Source organism: Dermacentor silvarum, chromosome 7 (genome assembly GCF_013339745.2).
Source record: "Dermacentor silvarum isolate Dsil-2018 chromosome 7, BIME_Dsil_1.4, whole genome shotgun sequence".
NCBI lineage: Eukaryota > Metazoa > Arthropoda > Arachnida > Ixodida > Ixodidae > Dermacentor > Dermacentor silvarum.
Genome location: NC_051160.1, coordinates 24996023 through 25011422, shown reverse-complemented (window position 1 = coordinate 25011422; position 15400 = coordinate 24996023). Strand labels below are relative to the sequence as shown.

At 45.6% G+C, this 15400-nt stretch overlaps 1 protein-coding gene across 1 annotated transcript in view; it reads left to right on the top strand.

The window, feature by feature from the left end:
- Positions 1-15400, top strand: part of LOC119458772 (uncharacterized) — a 42081-nt gene that overhangs the window by 25469 nt on the left and 1212 nt on the right. Inside the window, exons 9-15 of the mRNA XM_049670964.1 lie at positions 153-215; positions 3478-3525; positions 5206-5298; positions 7889-7939; positions 8596-8631; positions 12025-12066; positions 12996-13049. Coding sequence (XP_049526921.1) covers positions 153-215; positions 3478-3525; positions 5206-5298; positions 7889-7939; positions 8596-8631; positions 12025-12066; positions 12996-13049 — 387 coding nt within the window. The remainder of the gene's footprint in view (positions 1-152; positions 216-3477; positions 3526-5205; positions 5299-7888; positions 7940-8595; positions 8632-12024; positions 12067-12995; positions 13050-15400) is intronic.

Below are 15400 nucleotides of genomic sequence, written 5' to 3'. Positions count from 1 at the left end.
AGCCACATCGCTGGCTTGGACTGGTGAGGCGTCACGCAATCTACGCTTTTCGTTCGGAAGCTTGGTGGTTGCTCGCGCTCAAAGCAAACTGATTTATTATTTTTGCAGTTTTGTACAAGTCCGCTGTGTTTATGTTTTACTCTCGGCTTTAGGTTCTGCCGGCGGCAGCTTGAGCAGTGGTGGAGGAATGCTGTCAGGTCCATCGGGCTCCTGGGGTAAGTTAAATTAGTGCAGACGATTTAAGGATGAATAACATTGTCGGTTGGTGAGAAAAAAGGCCCCCAAAAATTGCGTGCTCGCCGCATTGATGGATTTAAAGGCTGGCTTCCCCAAGTACATCCTTTGGTAAGAAAGAAGCGTGAACAATTCCTGTCTTTCAGGAACGGAAATTTTAACGAGAAAGATCCAGCCAGAACCCACCACATGACGGAGGTCGACGCTAATATGATTAGCACTTAATCCATATAGTGACACACCGTACTGCCAACGCCTAAACGCGTCACAGAGACAGACGGGCTCCTCTTTCGAGCTTCTTTCGAGACACGCTGCACCACCTGGCACCGCCACCACGAATTCGGAGTGTGAATATATGTTTATACAAGAACGTCTGAATAGATATGACCGATTCTGCCAAGCTACGGACAAATCTTAAATATATTTTTGGTATTGACGAGCAGCACATAGCCGATATTCGGTTGCCAAAGTTATCGCCAATGAGGTTCACCGACGAGCGCCATGTACCCAGTGACCCAAGTGGGTCCGAAGGTTGGTTTCGAGCCCAGTCACCCAAGTTGCAGTTAGGATAATTAGGCAAATATATGGAGGTATGTAGACAGCTTGTTACCTCAATCTGTGAAGTCTTTTGAGAACGATAATCGCATTCAAGTTGGTTATACATGTGTGTTGCAATAAAATTCGGGGACAACCCATCTTACAATGAATGTTGACGTTAATGGGATTGACATCGAAGCAATGTAGCGATGCACCGTGCTATCGCCTCAGGGACGCGTCATATGTGAGGCGTATAGGCAGCTGGGTTGCTCTGACGCGCTTCCCACTGAACAGGCTGCGCATGCTAGCGGTGCCGCCGTGAAGATAGCGATTTCTTAACAGAACGTCGTTTTATGCATTGAAGCACAAAAGTGACTGAAATGCCCAATGCAGTTCTCCGCAAAGTTCGGGAATTAACATTGTTACGATGCGTAAGTCACATATAAAGATAAATTTACACTATTTACAAGAGAGACAACGATACATAAACAAGATGGCTGTCGTGACCGAGTCCACCTCTACACGTCAAATTATCTTCTGACTGGCGCCACTCTTGGTTGCACCAAAGCATAACCCGCGCCTAACATAACCAAAGCATAACCCGTCTCGGCGCTAACCGAAACGTCTGCTAGCCGAGACGTCGTAGACGTCTCAGCTGAAGCAGACGGCTGAAGCGTCTCGGCTATCGGTAGACGCCGTTAGACGTCCAGACAACGTCAGTGGGGACAGGCGAGTTCAGTGGAGTGATCTCGTAGTTCACATCGCCAAGGTGACAAAATATCGTGAACGGCCTGTGTAGCGCGGCATCGGCTTTTCAGACAAGCCAATGCAGCGACATGGTGTCCATAGGAGGACAACGGAGCCAGGAGGAAATCGAACGTCCCGATGTTGGCTGTCGTACCGGATATTTTCTGCGGCTTGAGACTCAATGAGCCCGAAGCCAGCAATCCGGCGTGCTGTGTGAGCCTGGGTGAAAACGTCTTGGGCATTATCAGTGGGAGTGTTCGTCGAGAAAGTAAGCAGTTTGTCAAAGGGCAGAGTAAGGTGGCGGTAGCACAGAAATCTTCTTTCTTCTTTCTGGGGTTTTACGTGCCAAAACCACTCCTGATTATGAGGCACGCCATAGTGGAGGGCTCCGGAATAATTTTGACCACCTGGGGTTCTTTAACGTGCACGGTGGTAGAACAGAAAGTAAAATGCTGAAAAGCCAGCGGTCTCTGAGGGGACGAATTATAGGTGAACGTGACGAAGGGTGCCGAGCTGTCCCAATCACTGTGGTCGTCAGAAACGTACATAGACAGCATTTCTGTCAACGTTAGGTCGAGCCGCTCTGTGAGTCCGCTTGTCTGCGGGTGGTGGGCGGTGGAAAGGTTGTGCTCGGCAGAGCAGGAGCGAAGGAGGTCTTCATCAACTCGGGACAAGAAGGTGCGGCCGCGATCAGTGAGGAGCTGCCGTGGTGCGCCGTTATTGAGGATGACGTCATGTAAAATGAAATCCGCCACCTCAGTTCAGCTTCGCACATTCGTGCGATTTCGGTGTAGTCGCCACCACCCATGTTTCGGCTCATTGATTCATGTGTGGGCTCATTCACTTACTTGTGATAAGTGGGCGATAAAGTCGGCGTAAGTTTGGGTGTAAGTTGGGGTCTATGTGTGTCGATAACGTGGGAGAAACTTACTATGCTAGGACGCGGAGTTACTCCCTTTTTCACTGTGTATAACGAGTGGTACTCACTCTTGCCGACGTTACAGGGTGGAAGTCATGTCGTTGGAGGTTAAAGATACAACACGGGTGGATAAGTGATTTTTTATTTATCCTCGAAAAAAAGTCGTGTATCGCGAAGGGCGGTAAGCAACATAGGGAGTCCTTATGTAGCAGCGGTCCGTGAACTCGGCCACACAGAGTCATTAGATCCCTTAATAATCCCGTCAATATTTTTGCAGACAATAACTGCACACGTCTTCCCTCTACCACTTAAATGTTTGTAGCATGAATGGAGCACAGTGCGTTAGCGAACATCCAGTTGCATTTCAGACAGCTGATCGCACAGGAGCACAACAAAAGCGCTTATGGTTTCGTATTCGTGCGCTTTCGCTGAGGCAACGCGCAGTGCGCTGCCGAACGCGCCATCTCGTTCCTCTAGAGCAAACTGCTCCGCAAGAAGCGTCAATAGCATTTTGAAATGAACTGGGACATCCGTATTTTAGGAAGCAAGCAACGCCAACTTTGCTAACTAATTATTCGTTAGACTATCCACGTCGTGTTATTTGTTCAGGTGGTGTTCACTCGGCATCTGCAGGCAGCCTTCTCTCTCACGATATAGTTGAAGTTGTCGACACGTCCTTGCACCTCTCCCACATTTTATCGCACACAATGTGAATCCTCAGAAATAGATAATGAGGACCTTGCTTAGGACTTGCACGAGCTCTCGGACTTTTCTTTGCATTGTTACTCCCGTATGCTTAAGTGCATCTTAACTTGAAGCCCACGCTTGACTTTATTTAAATGACGCCTCTCGTGAATGCGCCGAAGGAAACGCACCGAGCGTCTTGGGCACATTCACACCAGGCGCCATCTAGGTCAAGTTAAACATGGGCTTCAAGTAACGATGCATTTCTGATTACGGGGGTTAGAGTCCCTAGTTCTACAAGCAACGGATTTCGTCAGTGCAGGATCTGGAGCACGTTATCATTTTCCCCTCTTCAGGTTCCAGCAGTGGTCGCCTTGGCATCGGATCGGCATCTGGCGGTTCACGTGAGTGCACATAGCACGTCCGTGTGTCAAACGTGCACCGTACGTGCAGGAACTTTCATGATAAGAAAATGGTCCATCCATTCGAGAGAAGCACAAAGCCGCAAATAAGTATACCCCACAGGTTTCCGTTTAGCTATGCAGCCTGTAGCCGCTTTTGCGTGGATGACAATTATCCGTTCCACAACACGTCCTTAGTTGTTTAAGCACTGGCTATGCGTTGAAGTGAGGTGGCGGTTGGAGATCAGCACTCGCGGTGGTTCACAATAGAAGTCCAGCAGAAGAATCTTGTACGACGTAAATACGCTCAGCAATGGGTGCACTTTAAATAAAGGTGCAGTAATTGATAGCGAGGAACCCCGGAATTACCTACTGATTCCTCATTAGTAGAGGACATGAGTGCAAGATCTATGCAAGTGTTTTTCTTCAAGCTGGGTACGTATTTGTGGAAACCAATAGGAGAAATTGTAGGAATCCACTCAATATGTTAAAGTACTACACGCCCAATTTATCCCTCTAATTTATTTATTTTCAAGTACAGCAATCCGAATAGGGCTTTCACAGCAAAGTTAAATCAATGCCAAACACACACACACGCACACAAAATTATGAGTCTTAAAGAAGCAGAACAAAACAGTAGTATACAAAACATTTACATGAAGTCAGGTTAGAGAGAATATTTAATGGCGCTCAATAATTCCTTCCAGTGTAATCATACGGTAGTACCAGGCAGATTTTCCTAGTGTTCGATAGTTTAAGGAAAATGCATTAAAGCGTAATGATGGTAGCCAACTCGCGTAGTGCACGTGGGGAGAATCTGCCTCGATCACCCATACACAATATTTCGCGGCAGCAAAGAGTGGGGTTGCTGCGGTTGAGTATCGGGTGAGTGTAGATGCAAGCGCGCAGGAAACACCTCGGTCTCACAGGTATGGATTACTGCAACAACTATAGTGAACTGGGGATCCTCGAATAATTAATCCGGCGTTGAAGCGCTTACGTAGCACCTGGGCAGCCATTCCTGAGCTGTTTTTACGCAGTCACGTTGTTGTATGCATGTAATTAGTTATCTTCGTTGCTCTAGCCACAATTCTGTTCTTGCTGCCTGTCCTTTTACTTCCATATCCCCGTCCCCTCACTGCTGGCTGCGATTGCGGTGCCAGCAGACCGCTTGAAAGCTACTATGCGATCAGCAGCAATTTACTTTCCTTCCCTCTCCTGTATTTATTTATTTGCTTATTTATTTTCTCACATTTCTATTTACTTATATACTTATTCATTTATCTATAAATTAATTTTTCACACAAACAACCAGTTAGTATACTAATGTGTATGTTCCAGTGTAATATGTAAGTAAAGCTCTCGACTTTTTTTTAGGACCAGTGGCTTTGCACGTGACAATTCAGTGAGCTGTGTATTGAGGGAGTGCAGCAGGCTGATATGCCTTGTTACACCGGCGTGAAAAAGGACTCAATCAGAGCACTTCCAGACGAGATGAGTAGATTCCGACGTGGTGGTTACGTGGCCATGACGTCCCACTGCTGAACACAATTTCACATGTTCCATTCACGGCAAAAGTAATCGTGTTTTTGCACACTACTTGAGAGCCTCGTGCGCAACCAACTCGCATAAACTTAATTTACTCGAGATATGAAGCATTTACACTTTTTTTTTTACTTTTAGTTTCTGGCAGCGGCAGTGGGATCAGTACCGGTGGCATTAGCGGTGGCAGCTACGACGGTGGCTACAGTAGCGTATCATCATCTTCTGGTTCAGGTGAGTGCGGATTCTGCATCACGATGCATTGGTTTGTCAGAAAGCAGCCTTGTTATAGCTGATTCCACGGAGTCACCTATTCCTATACACTTCACATTCAAAAACATTTCGCCATTCCATCAGCTTAATAAAGCAACATGAGCTGCGAGCCAGACTCTTCAATGATCTGCACAAATCCTAGCCATATTCAGCTGTGATCAGTTACCGCAGAGTGATCCACACTCTGCGATCCCGGACTTCAGTTATTCTTGATGGTACTTCCTGCATTTTGTGACCCTGAGCACTCTTGCTTTTGCTTAAGATTCTCAATCAATACACTAGTTCAAAGCAAAGACTAGATAAAATACGGCAAGAAAGTCATGCGCTAGTGTTTACTTACGTATCTATATAAGAAATAATGTTTCCGCGTCTTTTCACACCCAGGCTAGATATAAAAGTGCTGGTACTGCTTGTCACGCAGGACGTCACGTGATTCGGCGGGATTGTCTGGAATTCTTCAGACAGCTGCATACATTGTTGCCAGGGTTTAGTCCCAACTGGTTGGCATATTCTAACCGGAGCGGCACTTCAGATCTAAGCTCAATTTTTAAACGCGTAAGCATGCTTACCCAATGAGAAAAACTGTCCGTGCGTCCCGTAAGACGATCGCTTTCGAGAAGCGCCCGCCGCAGCGAACGAATTCACCTTCGTGCCGCCTCTCGCTTCAACGCGAACTTAGCCGCAAGGACACGGAGCACACGAGGCTGTCAGCAGTCGGCGCTCTCTGTCGCCTTTGCAAATCGTTTTCAAGATACGGCCCTCGCGGGCTCGCCAGCACAGCCGCCGCCGGAGTGCGGTTGATCACGGTTCATAATGGTTCGATGTGGATTGATAAGGTACTAGAGAGCGATAACGGCTTATAATGATCGGAACGTCCTCAGCGTACCTGGTTCCGCCACCTGCCGTAGTTTTCTTGTGCCATCAATTCACCTTGTGCAGTCGTCCGCAGCAGTTCGTGTCGCCTCAGCGCTGTCGTTTGTACTGCTCAGAACAAGTTTCATAACGTTGTTAATGACACCGGGCTGCGTGAAGATGAGCAAGTGGCACAATGCTTATGCATAATTAGACAACTTCTAGATGAATTTCTGCGTAAATTTTTATAATGATTTCTGCTAAACCACATATGTGACTCTAACAACATGACCATTGCTTCCTAGCCCAGTCATCCAGTTCAATTTTACTTGATTCATTGTTATATTAGCATAGTAATGCCAAGTTACATTTCTGCACTTTTTCTTGCTCAACTTGAACGCATCGTAGGCATAACTGACGTAAAATCCGCGGGATACGTCCGAGCTGTATGTCAGCGCTCAGAACCCTTTATTTCATCGCTCACAAAATGCCTCGTTCAACATGACTAATATATGTAACGAGCGATTCATACGAGCAACTGGAGTATTCTCTGTGCGCTTAGGGCCATTACTTCTACGACCTACATTCTCTGTCAGTGCTGCGGACTTTGTGCAAAAAAAAAAAATAACAAGAGATCTTGTCTGGATTTGTGCGCACAAGCATTTCAATAGATAAACCCAACAAGTAACCTTGCACAATTTTATCACGTGTCTTGGGCAGTGCCATAAAATCGTCTTTCCTGTGTGAAATAAAATCAGTTGGAAGGTGGGACCCGTCCTGTTGTTTCTTTTCTTCGTCCTTGTTTAATTAGCGCCGACAAGCTTGCTTTCAGTAAGTATCATTGGAATACGTTGCGACGGCGTCGAGACTTGCAAAAGAATGGTGCTGCTAACTTCTGCGCAGTAATGAATTCCGGCCAACCACAATTAGAAACCTGAAAGATACTTTGGAGCGCAAATGTCACACTCCTAGCGAATGTCCATGATAGGTGCGGCTGTTTCCGCGTCACCATTGGGCGAGCATGAGCGAGAGTCTATTTCCCTGCTGCATACTCGCCAGACAGGCGGAAACATTCACGTCACTCACGGACATCCGCTATTGTTGTGACAGCAGCGCTCCTCGGCATGTCGTTGTCGATGTTGGTGTAGGGGTTGGCCGGAATTTAAGAATACGCCAAAACTAGACCTGTCCTACTCTTGCATGTCTGAATGAAGTCAGAAACTTCTCCGATGAAGCATATGAAGTCAAGCACTAGGATCGGCAGTCTTAGTATTTTGGTTGGAAAACTTATTAGTTTGATTTCATAAATACTTGTCTGGTTATTAGCCGGAATCATTTCAAAATTATGCCACCTAGATAAAAGCATTCACGATAAAATAGTGTAATTAACTCCTCTTCCCTTCACTCGACAACCATTCAATTTGATCACTTACACGAGTATTGCAAGTGAATACCGGTACTGTAAGGTGTGTGATCACTGTAAGATAACCAACAAAGGTTGACATACGTTTTCATGCGCTTTTAACGAACCGCGAATTTTTTTAGCAGGTTATTTGCCAAAATTCTTCGTTTTCTTTTTTCAACTTCCTGCTTAAGTTCTACCTGCCGCACTTACGCCGACGTTTACACAGATTGCCAAAAGTTACTTTACCCTAGATAAACAAACATACACACATCCCCATCCTCCACTCTCTTTCAGGAGTGTCTGGTGGTGGTACCTATGGTACCAGTTTAACATCTGGTAGTTCGGGTAAGTTGAGTTTTCGCCTATCAAACTCTATCTGATCTTTCCTATCAAAACATCAAACAGCCTTCTTATAGCTGAGCACAGGACATCGTTAAGCTCCTCACTTTAGTAAAATTTTTGTTATTACATAGGACTTAAACATCAACAATATAATAATCCGCTGTAAGATAAACTGAAACGACTGGACGAACCTAATCTGCATCTTATTTCGCAGCAGCATCAATCTCTTTGCCCCGACTCTGTTATTCTGAATTGCCGCTTCGAAATCGCTCTGACGGAATTAAATTTTGGTGCTCTTTCTGTCCCTTCTTGCCGCTTGCTTTTTCTTCGCCAGGCCCACATTTCAAGGTTCTGACCATCTCGCAGATCGGTTAAAAACATTGTCAAATCTTTCACTTAAATCTACATTTATGAGGCTCCTATACGAAAGCCGATTAAATCTACATTTATGAGGCTCCTACACGAAAGCCGGTTGATGTTCAACCGAAGTTGAACATCAGCGTTCTTTCCTGTCTCTTTGTCCCTTACGCTATTTACCACCTTCATCGAACACATTGATTGTTCTCTGGATATAATGGTACATAGGCTTTCACGTGACAGATTTTATAAATGCTGAATCGGAAGCCTTTTACGCGTTTCTTTCTGTTTTCCTCTTTTAGGTCTTGGCGGTCGCATCAGCGGTGGTCGACTGTCTGGTATGTCAGGCAACAGGCACTTCCCCAGTCGCCAATTTAATGTCACACAATATAGAAACATCACACTGTTCTTTACTAATACTTGTTTTAAACTCTGCATTTCTTTCCCGGAAATATGTTCTTTTTTGTCAGCGAGTTCCTATGGCCCAATTTCACAATCGTAGAGCTAGCTTCTAGGCGCCTTGTTCACGATCCACCTTAACCTCGTGCATCTGCGTTCACTGGCTTCGATTTTGTTTTTTCGGGCTCTGCTAATCACACTCGCCTCCCAAGCAGTGGCGGAGAGCGGCTGCCATGTGTTGCATGTGAGCACGGCTGTCCCTGCGAAATCTATTGGTGTACCAATGCACTAAATTTGGTTTGTCAGTCCGTCACACTGGCAAATTGCATAGCGCCAGCAGAAATAGTGCGTCCTCGAAAACGAAAACTCGTAGGGCTAACTTAGAGCTGTTTGCTTCGATAGAGGTACGCACATTTATATATTTATTGCGTGGGAAAACCTGGGCGTGACATTTAGTCAAAGATGGGCCGTGTATATGACTTCAAGAAACGCAGTTTCTTAAAACGCCAGTGAGCAGCTAACACGTGTGGGGTATATTAAACGAGTACTGACACAAAAATTTTCTAACTTGTTTTTTTTTTTTTCTGATGTAATAAGCATCTAATGACCCAGCAATCATGGCACAAAACCTCATTTGCTTCAGAGCGCGACAGGTTATTATTTGGAGTCTGGTTTGTAGCGACAAGTCCAAGTTTCGGTTTCAGAGAGCTACGTAGATCTCCACGTATTGTAAACACACTGGGCACGTGATCGCACAAAACTGTGACGTGCACAATCCCGAGCGCTCGCCGGCGCGCGAGCTTCGTGTTGCTAGTCCGTCTGCTACGCCTGCACGTGCTTTGCGATATCGTCGCCCTTCATCGTAGTCGTCGTTTTCGCTGTCCAGCCACGACTATTTCCTCCAGGCGGGAGTCACCACCGTATTAGACGTGGCCAACCACTTTTGATTCGATCCACTACAGCGCACAGCGACTGGGAAAGTGCGGCCAGCGACAGCTACATGATTATACGTATAGACACCGCTACAAGTAGTACGCACCATTCGTCGAGCGAGGGCGCTTTGGGAATGAAGCATATTCTATAGCAGGATTCTAGCGTCCAGTAGCGCGCGCTAACTGGGACCACTTCTACCGCTTATATAACGCCCACGGTAGCGAACGAGCGCCCCATGCGAGCTGGCGATCGCTGGGAAACGGTATAGGCCTAGCTCGCTGGCGGTCTGATCCGAGGCCCGACGGCCCTTGCGATCCGTCCGCAGCTCGTAATGAAGTAACAATATTCGTCAACCCAATCAACGTCTGCACATTTGTGTCGCTCATAACTGACAGTACAATTATAGTTTTGCCGACACCGTTGGTAGCGATGAGAAAACACGCTATAGCAAGGCGAGCCGCTTCGTAGAGACGATTGCTGCGGCGGCTGCGCTTGCGAGCCAAAACCACGCCAACGATTTACTATATCACACAACGTGCGATATAGTAAATCGTGGACAACGTGCACACTTTTTTTAACGTGCACACTTTCGAGGTCACTTTCCTTAAAGAGTACGTACGCGCACGTACTTTAAATTTGATTTTAAATATGTTCTAAGCTATATTCGCCACTGATATTTTGTAGACGATGTGTGTGTGTCCACCTAAATCGATCTCGCAAGTTATCTCGACTTCAAATTTTTCTGTCAGCACTCCTTTAAGCAGCACATATTCAACATTGGGGACGAATTACAACAAATGATAGAGGAGCTTAACGGAGGAAGTCCAGGAGTGGGGCTTGAAGATTAATATGCAGAAGACAAAGATAATGCGCGATATCCTGGCAAAGGAACAAGAATTCAGGATCGCCAGTCAGACTCTAGAGTCTGTAAAGGAGTACGTTTATCTAGGTCAATTACTCACAGGGGACCCTGATCATGAGAAGGAAATTTACAGAATAATAAAATTGGGTTGGAGTGCATACGGCAGGCATTGATAAATCCTGACTGGGAGCTTACCACTGTCGTTGAAAATAAAAGTGTACAATCATTGCATTCTACCGGTTCCAACATATGGGGCAGAAACTTGAAGGTTAACAAGGACGCTCGAGAACAAGTTAAGGACCGCACAAAGAGCGATGGAACGAAAAATGGTAGGCCTAACGTTAACAGACTACCAAGCATTTTTTCCGCAATTTCTTAATTATTGATCGATTACGTATCGATTGGGTATTGATTGGCTATCGATTATCAATTGCTTCATTATGATTGACGCAATTATCACTAGCTTACCTACGCTTACAAATGAAATAAACTCTGCATAACCAAGCTTCAACTGGATTAAGCTAAGTTTAGCGGAATTGGCAACGCTGTGCTAGTTTTCTGTTCGTATGTTACGAACTAACGCTCCACTGGTAAAAATTGAACTGGGCAAGCCATGTAATGCGTAGGATGAATAACCGGTGGACCATTAGAGTTTCAGAATGGATACCAAGTTGAAGGGAAGCGCAGTCGAGGACGGCAGAAAACTAGGTGGGCTGATGAAGTTAGGACATTTGCAGGCGCAAGCTGGAATCAGTTAGCGCAGGACAGGGGTAATTGGAGATCACAGGGAGAGGCCTTCGTCCTGCAGTGGACATAAATATAGGCTGACGATGATTCAACATTTAGCCGACTACCTTATCACTAATTGTAAAAAAAACTGTCCTTTTCGAATGGTCATGCACAGGTGCCATATTTCACATGATTTCATGCCCTGGTTTCCATGTGCATTGACATCCATAAAAAAATATCGACGCCTGTCAAGTTAAACACTTGGAAGTTAGTGCAGGGCGTTTGCCTAGTATCTATTTCTGCCTTTTTAGCACTACGCCATTTACCTGTTGGTATAGGTCTTAACTGATGCCGCAGTAAAGCTTTACCGAATAATTCGTGATATATATATATATATATATATATATATATATATATGAGGACAGTGGCTTTGTAAACTTCATTAAAGCACCGTTAACTTCCAAAGTGAGAAAGGTAAAGAGCAATTCAATGTTACTTTTCTTTTGTACCCCATTTTTCGCGCTAGTTCTCACTATAGCGGATTCCACATCATAGCCAAGTGCATTAATCGCGTTACGTTTAGCAGAATGGCAGAAATGAGCACGAGTGCAACTACCATAACAGCCAGTCACCATGTAAACACAAGTCCATTGTACAAGTTTAGCGCCAACGCACCATGCAATTTGATTTCGCTATTTAACGACACCTACTAACGTTGTATCCCTTCTTGTCCTACTGTGCGTGTATGCACTTTCAACAAAGTCTTTCTGACAGCATCAAATGGTTTATTTTTATTTCTCTCTTTTAGGAGCTGGCGCTGCAGGCGGTCGCTTAGGAGCTGGTGGTGCAGGTGAATGCGAACTTCCATCTTTAGATTATAATTTGTTTTACTAAAACGATTACGGGGCCGAAAGCTTCGCTCATCCATTAGCCATCCATGTACGCACATAGGTTCTATTCGTAAAAATATGAACTGGAAATATGAACTTGAATATGATACTGGAAAAATCTGAACTGGAAGCCATGTGCTAGTACTTTTCATTTTCGTACTGCGCATAGACTGAATTCCTGTAAAACTCAATCTAGCTAATAACTAACTGTGTAGGTTTATTTCCGCTTTTCGCTACCTTCTCATCTAGAATATCTTTCAATAAACTTCGCCTATCTATTTCAATATTTGCCATGCTTCTCCCTCATCGAAACTTTCACTGCCAGCCGCCATATGCATAAGAATATCGAGGAACTAGAAGAATTAATTCATGGGTTAGTTGGTTTTGCATATCGAGGAACGTCACAGCCAATTGCAATGCTTGAGCTGTATCTGACATGACCATGGTAATGAGCATCACCTCCACTGCTATGACAGCGACTCACACCAACACGAACCTGTCGTGCATAGTTAGCGCTCACGGAGCGATCTGACTTGATTTGCTACTTAGCCCGCCGTGGTTGATTAGTGGCTATGGTGTTGGGCGGCTAAGCACAAGGTCGCGGGATCAAATCCTAGATACGGCGGCCGCATTTCGATGGGGGCGAAATGCGAAAACACCCATGTACTCAGATTTAAAGAACTCCGGTGGATCCAAATTACTCCGCAGTCCCCCACTACGGCGTGCCTCATAATCAGATCATGGTTTTGGCACGTAAAACCCCCATAATATTTTTTTATTTGCTATCTAAAGACTTATGCTAGCATTGTCTCCCTTCATTGCCCACTTTGTGTGAATACGTCATCAACCGAATCATTTTATCAATGCTTAACGCTGCTTTCTGTTTCAGGGTCTGTAAGTGGTGGCCTTGGAGCAGGCGGCTTATCAGTTGGAGGTGGTGCAGGTGAGGGAATATTCTACCTCTTTAAGGGATTACACAATACTGGTACGGGTGTTAGTAGGATAACACTTTTGCGTGTTTCGCGACCGCGCACCAGCGCGACTGGCGATCGCGGCTCAATCTCGCGCGTGGAAGGAGGAAAGCGGGAAAGCAGCGTGGGAGGGAGGGGGTGCAGCTTCTAATCCGCCAGCAACTGCGTACTTTGCGCGGCCGCGCGTGGTCTCGCAAGCCGTATCTTGAAAGCAGTCTGCAGACGGCTCAAAGCTTTCTGCGCGCTGTGCTTTCGCGGCTCGGCTTCCGTTGAATTGATAGACAGCACGAAGATCATTTCGCTTGCGGCTGCAGCTGCGCTTGCTCACGCCAGCCTTTTTACAGCAAGTGTCTGAGGTGATCGAGTGTGATGTGTTCACGATTGCTTGTGTGCGCTGACACCATGCTTGTTAATTCCGTTAGTAACCGAATGTTTCCAAGTTTATACGGTTGATATGACTACTATCCATACTTCGTATAGCTGTCTACTAATTTGCTATCGCAATCAATGTTTCGCCTTTCCGGTGAAACTGCAACTTTGTCTATGTGTGATATTTAGGAGACGAGTCAGTTGACGACTTCAGCCTTGACCACTTGAACTTACTGACCTATCACAGTGGTGCTCTTGATTGAGAACTCCACTCAACCAAAACAGGAGTGCCGGCTTATCTGTAAATTCGTTCACGCTACACGAAAGCAATTAGAACCTGCAGGTGAAATATTGTGAAGAGTTGTAAATGTGCCCAAGAAGTGGGCCGCTCGCACTGAAAAACAGCCACGCAGCTCGGTGTCTTCGTGTCCTCTCAAAATGTCATCAGTGCTGAACAGCTTAAATAAATACACACAGATAGAGAGAGAGAGAAGGGGTGAAGGAAGGGAAGAGAGGTTAACCAGACTTGTCCAGTTTGCTGCCCTACACGTGGGGAGGTGCAGGGGGAGGGGGAGTGAAAGAAAGAGAAAGAAGACACGAGTCTTATCACTCTTTCAGATGCACTAAGGCAGGTGCAAAATAGCCAAAGTGGGGCACTTTAAATCGACAAACTACTGCCCTCCCCCTCCATTCTTTGTGTTTTTTACTTCGATAACATTTAGGAGCTAAAAATTGGTTTATCTTTGCCCGTACGTTTTTTGTTACGCCACAATCGTCTTTATGCCAATGTTATCGTGTCGTAGTCGTCAGTCCACGTCCTTATTTTCAGCCTCACTCTCAGCAAATACCTAATAAAAACGCAACTTTCACCACCACGGGCAATCAAACTCCGCGGGACAAGAAATAAGTTCATCAGTAATACTTCATTGTTCCGTCCAGAAAAAGGAAACGAATGCCTAGTTCTACCGTTCGTCTTCACCGTAATTCAATGCGCAAAGTGACGAATTTATTATTGAATTAAGTTTTCTTCCAACAATGTTGTGGGAGACCAGGAAAAAAAAAAAAGCTGGTCAAAAAGCCGAGAGGACTTGGCCGCCCTACACACACGTTGGCATAACGGTAGCGTAACAAAAAAAGAATATACAGTGGCTTCTACAGGGTGTCCCAACTCTGATGCACCAAGGTTTAAAAATATGCAAATGTCACGTAGCTGGACAGAACCAAGGTAATGTTTGCCGTAGCTTGGAGATACTTGGATAATCTTTTTGCACTCCACCTAATTTGATAATTAGTCTTTTAATTAATCAACTTCCGAAATATTATAATTGAATGAAAAGTGTCAATGAGCAAATTGTAGAGCAACATGAAAAACTCCCGATACAGCTTTCTGTCGCTCAATACGGGCTACATACAAGTGGTTTTTCAAGCGTGACGGAAGCCCGCGGATACTCGCAAACTTGCCGCGCGATTGGCCGCTCGGGGTGGCTTAGTCAGCTAAGGCGTTGCGCTGCTGAGCACGAGATCGCGGGATCGAATCCCGGCCCCGGCGGCCGCATTTCGATGGAGGCGAAATGCAAAAACGCCCGTGTGCTTGCGTTGTAGTGCACGTTAAAGAGCCCCAGGCGGTCAAAATTAATCCGGAGCCCTCCACTACGGCGTGCCTCATAATCAGAACTGGTTTTGGCACGTAAAACCCCAGAAAGAAGAAGATTGGCCGCTCGAGGCCCTTTGCGTGTATTCGCGGGCTTCTGTCACGCTCGGAAAAAAACTTTTCAAAGCATACACGCCCTATAAATTTATTTAGCGTACTCACAACCATGTACAAACCTTTCCTGTAATTTTATCGCTCACTCGCAGGTTGTTGTTGTTGTTGTTGTTGTTCATTTTATTTTGAGGGAGTCCTCCTTGCAATTTCAATCTTCTGTGTCTATATGAATACGCCTACACGTTTGAT